Source organism: Aotus nancymaae, unplaced genomic scaffold (genome assembly GCF_030222135.1).
Source record: "Aotus nancymaae isolate 86718 unplaced genomic scaffold, 86718_ANA_hifiasm-v0.15.2.pri h1tg000089l, whole genome shotgun sequence".
NCBI classification, from domain to species: domain Eukaryota; kingdom Metazoa; phylum Chordata; class Mammalia; order Primates; family Aotidae; genus Aotus; species Aotus nancymaae.
In genome coordinates, this window is record NW_026988504.1 from 15,318,201 (window position 1) to 15,336,588 (window position 18,388).

General features: G+C 37.4%; 1 protein-coding gene across 11 annotated transcripts in view; it reads right to left on the reverse strand.

The window, feature by feature from the left end:
- The window catches only part of CEP112 (centrosomal protein 112), a 664,691-nt gene that overhangs the window by 184,344 nt on the left and 461,959 nt on the right, over positions 1-18,388 (reverse strand). For 10 of the 11 annotated variants that reach the window (XM_064369449.1, XM_064369448.1, XM_064369450.1 and 7 more), the window contains one exon: positions 11,002-11,151. The exons of the other annotated variant lie outside the window; for it this stretch is intronic. In XM_064369449.1, the coding sequence (XP_064225519.1) occupies positions 11,002-11,151 (150 nt within the window). The remainder of the gene's footprint in view (positions 1-11,001; positions 11,152-18,388) is intronic. 11 annotated transcript variants of the gene reach the window in all.

Sequence of the window (18,388 nt, forward strand, 5' to 3'; positions counted from 1 at the left end):
TCTGAGCAGTAGGTCTCAATAGCAGACTTAAAACATTCAGTAAACCATGCTGTAAACCAAACTGCAATGCAGGCTTTCTTGTTCCATTGAAAGAGCACAGACAGATTAGATTTAGCATCATTCTTAAGGGTCCTAGGATTTTTGGAATGGTCAATGAGCACTGGCCTTAACTTAAAGTCACCAGCTGCACTTGCCCTGAACAAGAGAGTTAGCCTGTCCTTTATAGTCTTAAAGCTGGACATTGACTTCTTCTCTACAGCAATAAAGGTCCTAGATGGCATCTTCTTCCAGTAGAAGGCTGTTTCATCTACATAGAAAATCTGTCATTTAGTGTAGTCACCTTCATCAACAATCTTAGCTAGATCTTCTGGATAACTTGCTGCAGCATCTCCATCAGCACTTACTGCTTCACCTTGCATTTTTATGTTATGGTGATGGTTTCTTTCCTTAAACCTTATGAACAAACCTCTGATAGCTTCCCTCACCTCTCTCAGCCTTCACAGAATTGAAGAAATTTATGGCCTTGCTCTGAATTGGACTTTGGCTTAAGGAAATGTTGTGGCTAGTTTGATCTTCTATCTAGACTACTAAAACTTTCTCCATATCACCTCAAAGTCGCTTTGCTTTCTATCATTCATGTGTTCACTGGAGTAGTACTTTTAATTTCCTTCAAGAACTTTTCCAGGCTGGGTGCCTGTAATCCCAGTGGCTCATGTCTGTAATCCCAGCACTTTGGGAGGCTGAGGCGGGCCGATCACGAGGTCAGGAGTTCAAGACCAGCCTGGTCAACATCGTGAAACCCTGTCTCTACAAAAAATATAAAAATTAGCTGGACATGGTGGCGCACACCTATAGTCCCAGCTACTTGGGAGGCTGAAGCAGGAGAATCACTTGAACCCAGGAGGCAGAGGTTGTGGTGAGCCAAGATTGCGCCACTGCACTCCAGCCTGGGCAACAAAATGAGACTCCATCTCAAAAAAAAAAAAAAAAAAAAAAGAACTTTTCCTTTGTATTCACAGTGTGGCTGTTTGGTACAAGAGGCCTAACTTTGGGTCTCTCTTGGCTTTCAACATGCCTTCCTCACTGAACTTAGTAATTTCTAGCTTTTAATTTAAAGTTAGAGATGTGTGACTCTTTTCTTCACTTGAACACTTAGAGGCCATTATAGAATTATTAATTGACCTACATCAATATTGTTGTGTCTCAGGGACTAGAAAGGCCCAAAGATATGGAGAGAGATGGGGGAATGGGCAGGAATTGGAGCAGTTAGAACACACACAACATTTATTGCTCGTTGCTTTCCATGGTGGCAGTTCGTGGAACCCCAAAGCAGTGACAATAGTAACATCGCAGATCACTGATAACAGATCACTATAACAGATATAATAATGAAAAAGTCGGAAATATTGCAACAATTACCAAAATGTGACACAGAGACACAAAGTAAGCACATGCTGTTGGAAAAATGGTGCCAACAGACTTGACACAGGGTTGCCAAAAACCCTGAATTTGTAAAAAACACAGTATCTTTGAGGTGCAATAAAACGAAGTGTGATAAAACAAGGTGTGTGTGTATATATGAGGCACATGGTATTTTTTTTTAGAATCTGTATAATTAGGCAAAATATATGATGGTTACCACAGATCTGAGTTATCTCCCCATATCTGCTATACCATTGCAAAACATTTATGAACTTGCTGCCACTAAAAATAAAATGATATGAGAATAAAGTGACACTATTTGTTATCAGAGCCCTTCATGGTTTATGAGGTAACAGCATTCACTTATTCTGTGTATTTCTAGCACTTCCACTGAAACAAATATTGCACTAAAGCTTGCTTTCAGTCTAGCTGGCGAGAAAGAGAATTAATCTAAATACAGGTCCACAATGGTCTATCTGCAATCCTGAAATCCAAAAACCCTCTGAAAAACACAAATTCTTTTTGAAAGTCTGCAGTTAACTTCTTCGGGAACCACCCACCTAACTGATGTTGGGTAGGTATTTACAATCTCTACTTGTCCTATTCACTGGGGACACTCATACATTTCACTGTTCCTGTCTGTGTCTGAGTAGACTGTGCTGTCCCAGGACCCACTGCAGATACAGCACAAGCACCACGTTCCTAGAACCTTCAGATTCAGATTGGATGGGGGATTATGGATCAGCATTGTCATACAGCAAACACTTCATTAGAGGAATGAATGAGGTTGGCATGATTTTCTCATTCTGATGCTTCACAGAAGAGATGACATTTAAGTGAAAGGGAAAGGACACTTCACACAGAGCTCATGGGCATTTCATATGGGGCACGGGATCATAGAGAACATGGCGTCTATGTTGAGGACTGGCAACTGACGAGGGGGAGTGGAGGGTGATGTCTAGACAAGTGGTTCTCAAAGTGTTGGGTTTTGGGACCCCTTTCCACTCTTAAAAATTGACGATCCCAGCCAGGCGCAGTGGCTCACACCTGTAATCCTAACACTTTGGGAGGCCAAGGCAGGCAGATCATGAGGTCAAGAGATAAGAGACCATCCTGGCCAACATAGTGAAAACATGGCTCTATTAAAAATACAAAAATTAGCTGGGTGTGGTGGTGCATGTCTGTAGTCCCAGCTACTTGGGAGGCTGAGGCAGTAAAATCATTTCAACCTGGGAGGCAGAGGTTGCAGTGAGCCAAGATCGCACCACTGCACTCTAGCCTGGCGACAGAGTGACACTCCGTCTTAAGAAAAAACAAACAAAAACCCCCAAAACAAAAAACTGACAACCCCAAAGAGGTTTTGTATATGTGGATTACATCTACTGAATTTATCATATTATATATTAAAACTAAGAAATATTAAAACATTTAATTCATTAAAAATGGTAATAATAAACCCATTATGTGTAAACACGCATATAATATTTTAATAGAAAAATAATTATTTTCCAAAGTAAAAAAAAATTAATGAGACAACTGGCTGTTTCATTTTTTGCAAATCTTTTCAATGTCTGGTTTGATAGAAGGCAGCTGGATTCTCATATATGCTTCTGCATTAAACCTCTTGCAAGATGTTGCAAGATGATTGAAGTATAGGAAGAAAATCTATTCTCACATAGATAAGAAGTTAGGAAAAGGAGGAGTATATTAGTAGCCTTTTTAGATGATAGGGATATTTTTGTTACTACACCAAAACTTAACAAGGGATAGCTTCTTAAAAGTAAGCTGCAATGTGGAATCTGAAACTCTATCAGTGAGCTTTTCATACTATTACATTAACATCCATTGGTCTCTTCTGTATTTTGAATGAATCTTTTACTCATGCATGGTTTTGTAACGTCAGGTGTTTGTCATTTGGAAAACATGTTTCTGTGAGTTATACAAATCTTCCAAATGGTGATACACTTCACTCCCTTCCTCCCCTTTTCTTGCCATCCACATCACTAATAATATCACCAATCTCATCAGAAAAGTCTGTAAGTATTATGCAGCTGTCAAGCCCATAGTGGTGGTATTAGTTTTCCAAAATTCTAATTTTTGCTTGAAAGCTCAAATTTTATCATTAGCAACAATGTAGTCAGTTGTTATCCTTGAAGTGCCAGGCTTGTTTAATTTCATTCATTTCAAGAAAACATCTGCCAAATACTCAAGTGTGAATAAGCATAGGTTGCCTGTCAATCGTTCTTTCAGAGTGACTGGAGTTCAGCTCATACTCATACAGACACAGAACTACTTTTCCCTAAGACAGGCATCCTACTTCAGTATGCAGCAGAAGTGTTTCATGTGTACTTCCTATTAATATTAAAAGGGATGTGTCCTCGAGGTTTGAGATTTTAACAAAATCAATACAGACGCTCCTCAACTAAGATGGTGTTAAGTCTCAATAAACCCAATGTAAGTAGAAAATATCGTTAAGTTGGAAAATGAACTTAATACCCTGATTAACCAAAGTCAAGAAATTGCAAATTGAGCCACTGTAAATCAGGGACCATCTACATTTTATTGCTTTGCTTTTTTTTTTTAATAACCATAAGTTCATGGTAGTGAAGAAAATAATAACTAGTCATATGGTTTAATGTTAATGCCTTGTTTTGTGTGAAGGCACCGGCAGTGTTACTCACCACTGCTTCTATACCATCTGTGCAAGTATTGACACAGTGAAAAAGGAAAGTGATATCTTGTGTTATTATGAAAATAGTTTTGACCTTGTGGAGCTCTTGTAAAGGTCTCAGGGACTCATCAGAGTCTGCAGAGAATATCTTAAGGGCTGCTGGTTTAGATCATAAAGTGTTTTGTATGCCATAGTGACAAGTATAGTCTTATCCTGTAGGCAATGGAAAGCCACTGATGAATTTTAAGAGAAAACAACATGCTCATATTTGTGTTTTAGAAAAGTAATCTTATCAATAATGTGAGGCATAGATTTGAGAGGGTCGAGTTATTGGCAGTGACTCTAGATAGGGGTGATTGTGCTAGGCAAGGTCAAAGATGATGATGATCTGACCTAGAAGGTAGGAACTAGTGACTGGGGAGTGGAGTATGAGTTTGGAGATATTTAGGCGTTTTCTCTAGAAACTGACCTATGAGAGGTAAGGGAAGGAAAGAATTCATTCAGAGATATTTCCAGGAATATGACTTCAGTGACTAGGTGGATGATGGTGGTACTTTAATTTAGATAATCAATACAAGAAGAAGAGCAGGCTGGGACTGGGAGAAAAGCAAGAGCAAGATAAATTCAGTTTATGACAGGTCTAGATTGCACAGTCTATGGCCCATCCAAATGGAAATGTCCAATAGTAGAAATCTGGATCAAGGGCTCAGGAGAAAAGTTTGAATGGTGGTGAAAATTCAAAACTAATTTGTCTGCAAGTTAACATGAAGGGATGAGGTTGTCCAGGGACAATCCAGTATATGTAGAGAAAATAAAATAGGCCCTAAGTAATACCATTATTTCAGTGCAAAAAAGAGGAGATGGGAACAAGAATGGGAAAGAGGCATTCAGAAAGGGAGAGGCCCCAGGAAAGTGCTGCCATAGAGCTAAGGAAGTTTTCAGAGGCCAGTTATGTTCAGGTTAAATCGCTGTTAACAGATGTTCATGGTCTTCTAACTAGAGTCAGTATATAATTTCCCTGCCTCATTGATGTGGACAGAAATGAGGCTGAGGATACAGGGATTTCTTTCAACCCATCCTCTTGCACCTTCTGTAATCTACCATGAAGAGGATATTCCACACAACTACTAGTCCAAGCAGACTGTACAGATGTGTAGAGCTGGCCTGAAATCAATCTAAAGCCTGGAGGGAAACCTTGTCAGTTAATGCACATTCTGAATTTGAGCCACAATAGTGACCCGTAGACATGATGCAAGAAAAATAAACGTTAGTAAAAGTTACTGAGTCTCCAAAAGTGTTTGTTATGTAGCATTATTGTGGTAATAACTGAAGAGCAGAAGTTCCTTGTTAAATGTTAGAAAGAAGTGAACTAGCCTTCTGAGATCAGATAGTAGATTGAATGTCCCTCTCCCAAGACCAAATAAAATGAGTAAAGAAGAGTAAAAGCTAGTAAAAATGCATAAACAGAACAATGTCGAGTGGTAAAGTAGACATCATACAAAAAAAAAAAAATCAAAAACCTGGGGTCAAGGAAAGAAATCTGATTCTGGAGCATGGTGAAGAGTTGCACAGGGGCTCAACTTCAAAACTTGCCCATGGCCCTAGGATCATTATTTTGTTATGAGTCAAAATCCTGAGAATTCTCAATACTATCACCAAATCTGGAGAGAAGGAAATGATGTGGCAGTCTCATCTTTTTCCTCTTCTGGCTGAAAGCAGGGGAGATGGATGTGGTAGAAAAACAGATAAACATCAAGGCTGTCTACCTCTGAGGGAAGGACTTCGGGATATACACCAAATTGGGATCATTAAAAACTCAAAGGAACAGAAGATGCCCCTCCCATGTAAGTAAAGTGAACCCTGAAACACCCTTAACATAATCTCAAAGTGAGAAGAGTCAGTTCAGCCAGGTGCATGCTGGCTTGGGCGCCAGCTCTGCCTTCCCCTTCCCTCAGGTCAAAGAACACGCAGAGACACTACAAATCAGTTTCACTTACAAGGAGAACCATTATGCTTCAGAAGTATTTGCTATTGAATACTGAACATGTACACAGATCTCACTTGCTTACTGAATTTATCCTGGTTAATCTACTAAACTTACATGAGAAAGAAAGACTTCTTCAGGAATGCCTCAGAAAAAGCAAATTACTTACACAAAGGAACACTCTGTCTAGCCCAGCCTTCTCATAACAATCTTAAATGCTTAATGAGCCGTGTTTACACATGGGGAGAAAATGTGAACAGGAACACTGTGCCCATGCAACACACCTTCAATCATAAAGGTTAGCCAGCAGACGTTCTTATACATGAAAAAACTCAGAGAAGACAGCACCATCCAGCCAATCAAGAAACAAATCAAAGTAAAAACTTTGGGAATGGAGGCACTATGGTCAAAGGCCTAGTATAAGCACTGCATAGATTTAAATATAGCATGAGAATTAAACTACAGGATATGGTTTAAAAATTGTGACTATCATAAACCCAGACAGTGCAAAAATACTACTACTATCCAAGGTAGGAGGTGATAGGGAAGGATTACGGGAGAAAGTATGAGGGTGCAAATGTACATGTTTTTCAGGCAGAGTCAACATGTTCTGAACAATTCCTTCTGTTTTACTTTAGTTTCTTTCATTTGTTGAATTAAAGTAAAATTAAAGATTTTTCTAAAACAAACAAACAAAAATCTATAGTATTCATTTCATAAGCCTACTAAGCTTTCTTTTCTTTTTCCCTTATACATAGTAGGATATCAAAAATAATATTTACCTTAATTCTATGATGGTTATTTTTGGGTGATAGGATTTGAGGTGACTTTAAAAACTATTACTTTTTTTTATTCTTGCATTTTAAATCATTTATAAATGAGCATATGACATTCATACTTCTTCAAAAACAAGAGAATAGATTTTTTTTATAAAAAAAGATGGATGCAAATATGCCATGATGTTAATTAGTGTTGATTATGGGTAGCAGGAATATAGATATTTTCCTCTTTGTACTATTTTGTATAGTTGAGGAATAAATGGGAGATAAAAACTGGACCTTTAGTATAGACTACTGTGGTAGATGTAAGATGGCCTCAAAATCTATGCCATTCCTCCTACTGAGGGAATGGTCACTGTTTCTCCTCTCCTTGATTCTGGGCTGGACTATGACCTATCTTAATCAACAGAATGTGGTGGAAGTGACTCTGTGAATCTTGCTAGGGCAGGGCTTAATGGACATGCAGGTTCTGCTTTTACCCCTTTTAATTATTTCTCTTTGACATCAGCTGCTAAGTGAAAAATCTAATTAATTGGTTAGAGAGAAAGCTCATATGGAGAGGGCCTGGAACCAGCTCAGACATTCCAACCCCAGCCAAGCTTTCTGCTGAACATAACCTCATGAAGCACCCCAGCCAATGCCATGCATTGAGCAGATGAACCACCCAGCTGATCCCTGCCCAAATTTCTGATCCAAAGAATTATGGGCAGATAGCGGTTGCTTAAGCCACCAAGTTTTGGGGTATGCAGTGATGAAAATTCTTTTGAAAGGTGTGACTTTGAATGTAAAGAGTGAGCTAAGGCAGTAAATAAGTGATAAAGATTTTTTTGCTCTTGATTTTTAAAAGATAGGGTATTATAGCATAAAGTATCTACTCTTATGAATTTTGTTTGTCTGTATAACTCTTTTTACACTAAAGGAATTCTGTTCTGTAAAAGACCTTACTTCATCTGTTGTTTCTTGGACAGTGAGGATCATGCCTGCTGTTAGTCTCACCTACGACTATTCCCATAATGTTCAATGGGTTTCTTCAGGCTGGTAGCTTTTCCCTTTTTACCAAACAATTTTTATTCCTTCTCATTGCAAAAGTGCTGTTATAATTTAAGTACAGAAAAAAATAATAAATTCTACCACTCAGAGATATCAACTAGTAAAATTCTGATATAATTGTAGTCTTTTTTCTCTCGAGTTAAACTTTTGTTTTGCAAAATGAGCTCATGTCTACGTTTTGTAAAGTGCATTTTCATTGAAAAACATCTTGTGAACATTTTCAATATTCTTAAATATTCTCTCCAACATCATTTCCAATAGTGCACAGTTTTCAGTGTATTTGCTATAGTTAAAAATATCGAAAGAATATAGAGAATGCTGGTGTCACAGGTACCCCTCACATAAGAGAAGCTGAATAAATAACTATTGACTGAAAGGATGAAAGCCAGAACAAGCATCTTTTTGATTAGCTAAATCTTAGTGTAATTATTAATTGCCACCTTTGGGCAAACTCTGAAAATGGGTCAAAGGCTAGGTACATCTCTCAGGCAATTTAATAATGAATGATAGCTATTGTCAAATTATCCTCGAGAAATGTTTTATCAAGTTATATTGCACCTGACTGATGGGCCCTTTAAGTGGATTTTAGTATACCGCACCTTTTCTCTAGAATTACTTTAATGATTTATTTGCGGAAACATTATTATAAGCTCTGACAGAATGAGTACTAGGTTTACTCTCTGTCTCCATTCTTGATCATCAGCTTGAAAGAGCTCAGTTCATCATCAACCCAGAAGTAGAATGAAGTATGTTTCACAGTTACTTTTACGGGACTATTGACTATATCTGCAGACAAATGTATTTGGTCCCAGAAAACCAAGCTTCATAGTGGCTGTGCCTCTCTCTTAGTATCAATATCTATTCATGTACCTATATCTACATGTACAAAACACTTAAATATAATCAGAATGTCCAAATCAAACAACTGTTGCAAAAATGTTATATCATTCATGCAGAGAGAAGAATAGAATGGGAATACCCAGGTTCATTTTGGCACTTGGGTCATTTGACTCATTTTCATGGACAGAATGTAGGACACTGGGGTATGGTATAATAGTTAATAGTTGAGGCTCTCCAGAAAGAGAGACTGTGGCTTGAAACTGCCTCTGCCAATTGTCCAGCAGGATGATCTTGGGCTTGTTATTTAACCTCATGCTTTCAGTTTCCCCATTTGTAAGATGGGGATGATAGAAATGCCTTCCTCATGAAGATTACCATAAGATTTAAATGAGATAATGGAACAAGAGATGAATGAAAATGTTTGGCAGAGCCTGGTACAAAGTACATGTTGAGTAAATATCAGCTATTATTCGCATTATTTTTTGTAATACACTCTTACAAAAAACAGCCAAGGCAATGAACGTTAATGAATCAATTACCTTAGCAACTTTAATGTAGGTTAGCAAAAAAGAAATGTCATTTACTTTATGTATAATCTAAGTGAGTGACTCAAAACTTAGCTATATCTTACCTATACTGTAATTTTAATATTTATTTTCAGGTAACATATGATACATATGTTTTTGTATACATTATAAAACTGTGAGAATTAACTAAATTATTAAATAATTTTAAAATTAAATAATTAAAACTGTAATAATTAGTTTAAAATGGACAATTATACTAATTATAATTCTTTCAAGATTTTTTAAATCAAGAAACAATACTAGAACTACGTTGTTAGCAGTAAATTTATATTTTCCATTTTTGCTTATACTGAGATTTGATTGTTCATTTAAAATTTGAATATTACCTACCACTTGGTATTTGAACATAAAGTGAAAAAGAAATCCACTTAATATGGAAATTTTATAGAACTAAAACAATTTAAAAAAATATGCAACACAGTTTCTGTGAAGCAAAACAGTTATACAGATCAATGGGGCACTTCCTGTGCGTTTGTAAATGATAAAAAACTTGAAAGATGTTTTGAAACCACTAGAATATGAAAAAAAATCTTTTTTTTGTCTCATAACACAGGTAGGGGAAATAAGCTCACAGGCAGAAATATGCAGGGAAAATGTCATTAACAAAAAAATAAGTCCTCACCAGTAAAGTGAGGAGGCTGGATGTAATGGCCTTGAAGGTTTTGTCCATATCGTAAAGCTTTTTATTCTATCTAGTGTTGTCTCAGCTTAAAGGGAATATATAAAAAGCAACTGACATTAACACTAACTCTTCCCAACATTACTCAGATTGCCTGCAATAGGCTATAGAAAAAGAAGATGCAGAGGCAAGGCAGGAAAGGGCAGCTATTAAAACCCAAATGTTTCTTTTATTGTTCTTTGCTTTGTATGATTACTCTACACGCTTTAAGTATCGTTACGGCAAACTAAAGTCGCTGAAAAATAATCTTTTGCTGGGAATTCTTTAAAAATGTTTTGTTCTCTCTTAAGTCTCATTTATAAAGGTTTCCAGATGCTTATCCTCACAGATTAAACCCAGCATGATGCAGACCCTTACAATAATATTCACTGCTATAAAGCCAAGAAAAAACTACTTTGAGATCTAAATGCCTATCACCAAAAGAATCAGGGTCCAGGGAATTTTCTGTTGCTATTAAAGGTGTGATTCTCTGAAGTCATTTGGAAACAACCTAGGTTCTCAGCAGCAACACATCTATCCTGTACTGTGTCAAAGCACATCAAATAGTTGGCATTCCAAGCCTCAAACAGGTTATTTCTCTTTATGCGAATACATAATGAAAGGATATGGGCAAAGAACAGAATGTAAATTGGAAGCTGACTTCTGACTTTAATAGCCAGCAGTACTGGGCTCAAACAGTCATTCTAATTTCAAGAGACAATTCCAAAGTGGTTCTCCAGAGAAAGGAGAGGGTATTTTTAAAATATTTGTTCAATGTGAATGGACTGGGCTTGCCAAAAATGACTTTTTATGCTGGCATGCGATCTCTTAGAGGGAAGTCAGCCTGAGTCACTGGATACATCAAAGGTAGAGTCCAGTGAATGGAATTACTGCAGGCTGTGTGAACAAGCCAGATACCCGCATTCATCTGCCCACTGCTGGGATTTCAGCCCTCCTTTTAATTACATTAAAGCAGCTGGTACCACTGGTTACTGAAGTCTTCAGATTACCTTGATTGCTTGGTCATTATCTCTAATCAGCTGCTTCTTCTCATCTTCAAACTTTTGTATAACATCCTGGAGCCGCCTTTCTGCAGCAAGCTGCTGCCGGCTGTTCTCCTCTTTCAGAGAGGAAATGGTTGTCTGAAGTTCTGCTATGATCTAAAATGAAAACAGCATGCTATAACTTCAAATTCTTCTGGAAGCGGCATCTATTTTATATGTATTTATGCTTAACAAAAGAATGGATTTGGCAAAACCCTATTCCACAAACTAAATATTTTCAATTAACATATCACACACTATAATGCATGAAATTCCACACAATAAAAGACTTTAATAAAACTGTGAATGGTGAACAACTGCTGAGCCAAATATACTTGGAAGACATTTCCACTATAACATTCCACAATATTTACTCATCAGAAGAAAGAACATCTGTGATCTCAAAAATATGAAAAGTGTCAGATTTTATTTTACTGAGAAATACATTTATTAGAATGAGAAAAGCTATTCTGCTTTTCATAATGCTTTGAAGTGTAATAACCAAAGAAAAAAATGAACAGAGTTTATTCTTCAGTCACCTAATTCTAAGCAATAATTTTTGGGAATACAGTAATGTTTAACACTTTAAGTTCTTATGTCATTTACTACTGTGAGACAAGTATTATTATTGTATATCTTTTATTTCTTATTTTTATTTATTTATTTTTGAGATGGAGTTTTGCTCTTGTTGCCTAGGCTGGAGTGCAATGGTGCAATCTCGGCTCACTGCAACCTCCGCCTCCTGGGTTCAAGTGATTCTCCTGCTTCAGCCTCTCCAGTAGCTGTGATTACAGAGGTACCTGCCACCACATCCAGCTAATTTTTTGTATTTTTTAGTACAGACAGGGTTTCATCATGTTGGCCAGGCTGGTCTTGAACTCCTGACCTCAGGTGATTCACCTGCATCGGCCTCCCAAAGTGCTAGAATTACAGGCATGAGCCACCAGGCTAGGCTTGCCTATCTTTTATAAATGAGGATGCAGAGGCATGGAAAGAGGCCAAATATCTTACATTGTTGAAAATGACATCCAACTAAGGAGACAGGCAGTCAGATCAATCACTGCACTAATTGGGTCTTTTAACCAGCCAACTTTATCTTTCTTTAAGATACGTTTTTGGTATTGCAGAGAAGTTTATACTTCCAGGTAGGTTGTTTTCTTCCTAACTCATGGATAATTATTTTGCTTTACATGGTGCCATTTTCATTCCCTCCTGTAGTATTCCCTAGATTTAAGAATCTGTTGTCTCCCAGACAGGGTTCTTACAGCTTCTCAAATTAACCATCTGATGAGAAACTTTTATATTTAATTGGCCTTCTGAGAGCATTGTCCTTCCTTTGGTTTGGATGTATTCATTTCCTTGCAAATTCAATAGTGATGACTTTTTAAAAGCAGGAAATAGTTGTTTCTTCTAATAAAAGAAACAACATTAGACTGCGTTCGAATATAATTCTTTTGGTTCTAAGCAGGGGTGAGGGCAGTTGGTGAGAAATACTGAACAAGGCATCTTTCTTGAGCTCAGGTTTTCCACCTATTTTGTGGTGATGAAACTAGATTATAGAATTATAAGGCAATAAATAGAAACTGTCTGAAGCCAAATGCTATAGAAATACTAGTTGTTACTACTGACATAAATAGTAGCATCTTGACAATAAAATATGTAGTATTTATCCTTTGAGAAGTGAGCAAATTCACTGTGCCAAAGCTTGACATTTAGAATTTGTCCGTAATCAAATATTTAGCCAATTGTGAAATGACAAAATAGATAATAGCAGTATGTCAATATTATTAAATGCAAACTTGAAACTTCTGCTGTGAGTGGAGGCCTTCATTTACTGAGAATGAAGATGTTTTCATCCATTTTCTGAATTGTGATTAAATATTGTTTCCATTCTGACAACAATTCAATTAATTCTCATAGTAAATGAGTAAATTCTCACAGTAAAAAGCACTTCCGTGAAACAGGAAAGGTTAAATTCTCATAGTAAATGTCAAAAATTGATGCACAGAACAATGAACTCACAGTCACAGAGCCAGAGGAGCCAGGGATAAAAAGAGCCAGATTTCCCTGGCCTAATATAAAATTGAAGATTGATCTTTTATGAGAACATGGGGCCAAACAGCAAAAAACAACTTACTATTTCAATGTTTTAAGCTGAGTAAACTACAACTTTGTAGAGTGGGTTTAATTCTGGAGAGAGAAAGAGGGCAAGAGAGAGAGTGCGAGAGAGAGGGTGTGTGCGTGTGTTTAGTTCTGCACAGTTTTAACACAGGTATAGATTCATATATCCACAACTGCAGTCATGTGATGTATTTTTAAAGTACAAAGTAATTTTTTCTTTAAAAAGTACTAAGATTGAGACTAGCTTGTAACTGACCAAAGAATAAAGATAAAAAATATTCTGGGATACTTCAAATGATCAAAGGGCATGGAACAGGGACATTTCTCATTTTCAGAAGATTTAGGACAAAATAAATTCATGTTTTGAGGTGGGTAGATCACCTGAAGCCAGGAGTTCAGTATCAGCCTGGCCAACATGGCGAAACCCCATCTCTACTAAAAATGCAAAAAATTAGCTGGGCATAGTGATGCACGCTTGTGATCCCAGCTACTCGGGAGGCTGAGGCTGGAGAACCACTTGAACTCGGGAAGTAGAGGCTGCAGTGAGCCAAGATTGCACCATTTCACTCCAGCCTGGGCAACAAGAGTGAAACTCCATCTCAAAAAGAAAAAACTGCAGGTTTTGGAAGGGACTATAAGTCCAGGATGTTCTAAGAAGGACATGCTTGCTTTTATGTGGAAAATAAAACATTACATTCTTTGGGGGAACAAGGAGAGATTCCTTTGGGGGAAATACTGAGATTATTTTTGGAAAGCTATTTTTAAAACTTAGGAAGGCGATATAAGGGGGAGAATGTTAAAACACTTCAGGTGAAACAACTTGGCTAGATAAATAGATAAATTATTTGCTTGAACAGACTCACAGATGATACGGCTATAGAGCAATAACTAAAATAAGGATAATTTTAAAAACAAGATTTAATACTTTAAGATTGAGAAATAATCATAATAATCAGATTAACATGCTTCAGGTAAGGAACAAAACTCTCCAGGTTGTAGACCTAGAGTATAAGAAAAATGGACCACTTTCTTCTTAGCTCAGGGTATATAATAACTGGCACTGTTTAAGTAGTAGAACTATAATCACGGTAAGCAATAAAAAACCATCACCTGGCAAATTGTATTCAGATAATCTACCCTTCCTGTAGAATAATAATGTTAAAATTTCTAAGAAAAAATGAAAGCTAATATATATAATCATAATCAAAACTCTCCAGTTTTGATTGAATCATAATTAAAAACCATAGAATAAAATGCTACCACTCAACTAAAATGTTTATACTGCATTAGCTTCAAACAAAGAAGTGGATTAGAGCATTTTCATATGGCTATTAAAAATTATATTTTGGGAAACAAAAGGAGAGCTATTTTGAGCTGATGCTGTAAGCAAGGAACCCATGAAAGTCATAATAGTTAATAATAATTGTTAAGCAATTAACACTTTGGGAAAATGTTAGTGGTCTTAAAAAAAAAAAGCAAGGGGCCGGGCGCAGTGGCTCACGCCTGTAATCCCAGCACTTTGGGAGGCCGAGGCGGGTGGATCACGAGGTCAAGAGATCGAGACCATCCTGGTCAACATGGTGAAACCCCATCTCTACTAAAAATACAAAAAATTAGCTGGGCGTGGTGGCGCGTGCCTGTAATCCGAGCTACTCAGGAGGCTGAGGCAGGAGAATTGCCTGAACCCAGGAGGCAGAGGTTGCGGTGAGCCGAGATCGCGCCATTGCACTCCAGCCTGGGTAGCAAGAGCGAAACTCCGTCTCAAAAAAAAAAAAAAAAAAAAGCAGGATCCTAAATAAGGGTTAGAATTTCATCTTCAGCTCATTCTGTTGTTTTTCAGATTGTAGTACAGTTTGAGAGTTTTATAGAACTCTTCTTTAAAATATAATAGAATAGAGAAGACAAACTTAGGAAGGCTTAGGAAAGTTAGGTGAACACTGAAGCTCCTCATAAAATAAGTGGATGCCCTGTGCATTTTGGGTTGGCCCCCAGGAGGCTGGCATAAAGATGGGCACAGGGTCACGTGGAATATTACCAGGTACTGATATGCATCAGGTGTTGGGTAGTAAGTGTGGGGCAGTGGTAGGAGACACCAGTCCCTTGGCAGCAGGTAGCTCGACTGGAATCCCAACATCAGTCCTGCCCATGTTTCTAAGTATGGACATTCTGACAAAATGGCAGCATCTTTCCTTGAAAAATGGCCACTAGATGACTAGGTTGAGTGGGGAAAACCATATTAATATTGAAGAGACAAGGTTAATATATAATAACTTACTATTTCAATGTTTTAAGTGGAGTAAACTTCAGTATTCACCACTGAGGTGTTTGCATCGTCTCCATTCTTTTGTTAAGATTTAAAAAATGTGATTCTGATGGAAATGATATTTGGGGGTGTGCCCAGAGATGATGCCAACACTGCGGTGGTGGTGAGGGTGAGCGCGGCAGATCTCAGAAAGGGGCACAGTTCTCAGGTGTGCCCAGGGGTCAGCGTACATGGTCTATTAGGTCCTAAAGGCTTGATAAAATCATGAAAAGTAAGTAGCTTCCTCTAAAGGAGGAAAATCTTTAAAATATTTTCCAAATTTAATCTGATGTTCTCTGGGGGTACCAACACATTCATTACTAATGCATTCATTTTCTTTTTTTTAGAGAGGGCTTTTTAAAAACCCGACAGAGTTAAGCAATTTGGCTTTTAGTGTTCTTCATCAGCTTAATGAGATATAAGTTAGAGATTCCAACAAACTATCACTTAAATATGAAGAGATCAATCCACAGTCCTGTTTCATAATGCTCATTTAAAAATAATCGGACATGCTTCTCTGAACTGACTGGCATTGCAGACTAAGGTTTCTCAAATGCCAGTTCACATATATAAATATTTAGGGGTGGGCAAACAAAACATTATCAATGTAAGGTTCTCATCCTAACTTTTATGAGAAGGATGGACTGTCTTTTATTCCATTACACCCTTTCTAAGGTTTTTTGGTGTTGCACTGTCCCTCAATTAATGAAATGACAGTTGTTACTAGTTGGTTCTTCCTTCTCCTCCTTCAAGTCTTTTCTTGGGAAAACAGCAACTCTATGCCTCTCCAAACTTTTCAGGGAGATTTTATCAACTTGTGAACACCCAAAAACATGGTGTCTGAAGCAATAATCTGTCCCACCTTCCAAACCTTTTTTCATTCTTCTCTCCCTCCCTTCCTCTTTCTCTATGGCAATTTTGGTGCTGAGACTATAATAACTCACAGTCATTAGGTGCTTTAGTGTGTGCTAGGCACTATGCTGAACACATTTTTGGCATTGTTTTACTTAATAGTTAAAACCATCCTATGAGGTTAGTACTGCTCCTCCACTTGACAAATGAGGAAACTGAATTCCAAAGAGGGCAGGTAACTTGCTCAAGGTCACGGAAGTGGTAGGGCTGGTATTCAAATCCCGAGGTGTTGGACTCCAGAGCTCAGGCTTTCTTCTGCTTTCACTTATGTTTAATTTGCTTTAATATCAACTAATCAGGCTTCTTCATACATTCCTTTAGATAAATACTCCTGTTTACACTCATTATTTAGGCATTTTTATTAGCTATCTTGTATCTCACTCTCGGTCTGCTTCCCACATTTAACATAAAGCAAAATAAGCAGAATATTATGATATGCCAACTGGGGATTTTTAATGTTTTAATTTAAACTTTAACTTTTGGCCTATATATATATATATATATATATTTATCGGAAGAATCTTTTTCAGTGGATTAAAAGGATATTTCTCCATGTTCCTTTCTCAAGGAAGGGCTGGAATAGTGGCAATCAAGACATAATTATCATTTCTTACATAAACACATATGACTCTTCATTTGGACAAAGACTTTTTGCTTTTCTAATGGGATGTGAATTAGTAGAATGGAAATTTTAGGCTGGGCGTGGTGGTTCATGCCTGTAATCCCAGCACTTTGGGAGGCTAAGGTGGGTGGATCATCTGAGGTCAGGAGTTCGAGACCAGCCTGACAAACATGGTGAAACCCTGACTCTACTAAAAATACAAAAAATTAGCCAGGCATGGTGGCAGGTGCTTGTAATTCCAGCTACTTAGGAGGCTGAGACAGGAGAATCACTTGAAACCAACCTGGAGGTGGAGGTTGTAGTGCATCCGGACTGCACCACTGCACCACTGTACCAGCCTGGGCTACAAGAGCGAAACTCCGTCTCAAAAAAAAAAAAAAAAAAAAAAGACATTTTATAATTATCACCAAAGTTCTGCCATATTAAAAATGGAAGAGATTAAAAATGTGGGCCAGGTTGGTAGTGTTAAGATTAAGAACTTTCACTTTGAAGTCAGAGCCAGACTGGGTGCTGGCTTAGTCACCTGCCAACTTATGTGATCTCTTATCGCTCTGAATCTCAGTTTTCTCAAATGGAAAAATGGCACCAATAATAGTTCCTAATCCCAGAATTATTGTGAAAGACTGAATGAGTCAACATGGTGAGTGCCCCACAAACATTAGATATTATTATTGTTTTGTTGTTACTACTATTATGTGGCATTATGTGGTAGTATGGTACACAAATTCCAGTTTACTACCAAATACCACTGTGTATGTGTGTGTGTATATATATATATGAAGACAAGCTGATTTTACCAATCATTAGATATGATGCTTACAAAACCAAATGGATTTACCTACCTACAAAGTGAAAATAAGTAGCATTTACTTGCCCTAGAATCACTTGTACAACTAAGGAATACTTGGAGTTCCTTAAATGATACTACTGGATATCACTGTAAAAACTTATGCTGAAAAAGTACTCTGAGCATCATGTTTCAAGTAGGGACAGGCATTCAATTATTGGCCTTTCTTATACTAAAACCACAATAGTAAGTACAAATAGCAAGTTGTGGACATAGGGACTTAGAATTCTTTTTTCCCCAAAAGAGTCAACAGTTGAGCTGCAGATGTAGCCTAGAATTATTTGTCGTTTTGAATTTTGTTTGAGGCAGCCTTTAGGTACAGCAAAATGGGATATTACAAAAAAAGCACAGCTAGTACCAAACTGCTTACATCACAAATGCAGGTATATATCTTCTGTCCTTGTGAAGTATGCTTCAGCCTGGGCTTGTTCAAGTGTACATGCTGGTTTTTCAACATCTGAGAGTGTGTGTGTGTGTGTGTGTGTGTGTGTGTGTGTGTTGTTTCAAATGGTTAAATATGCCTAATTTTTCTTGACTTTTAATGACTAAA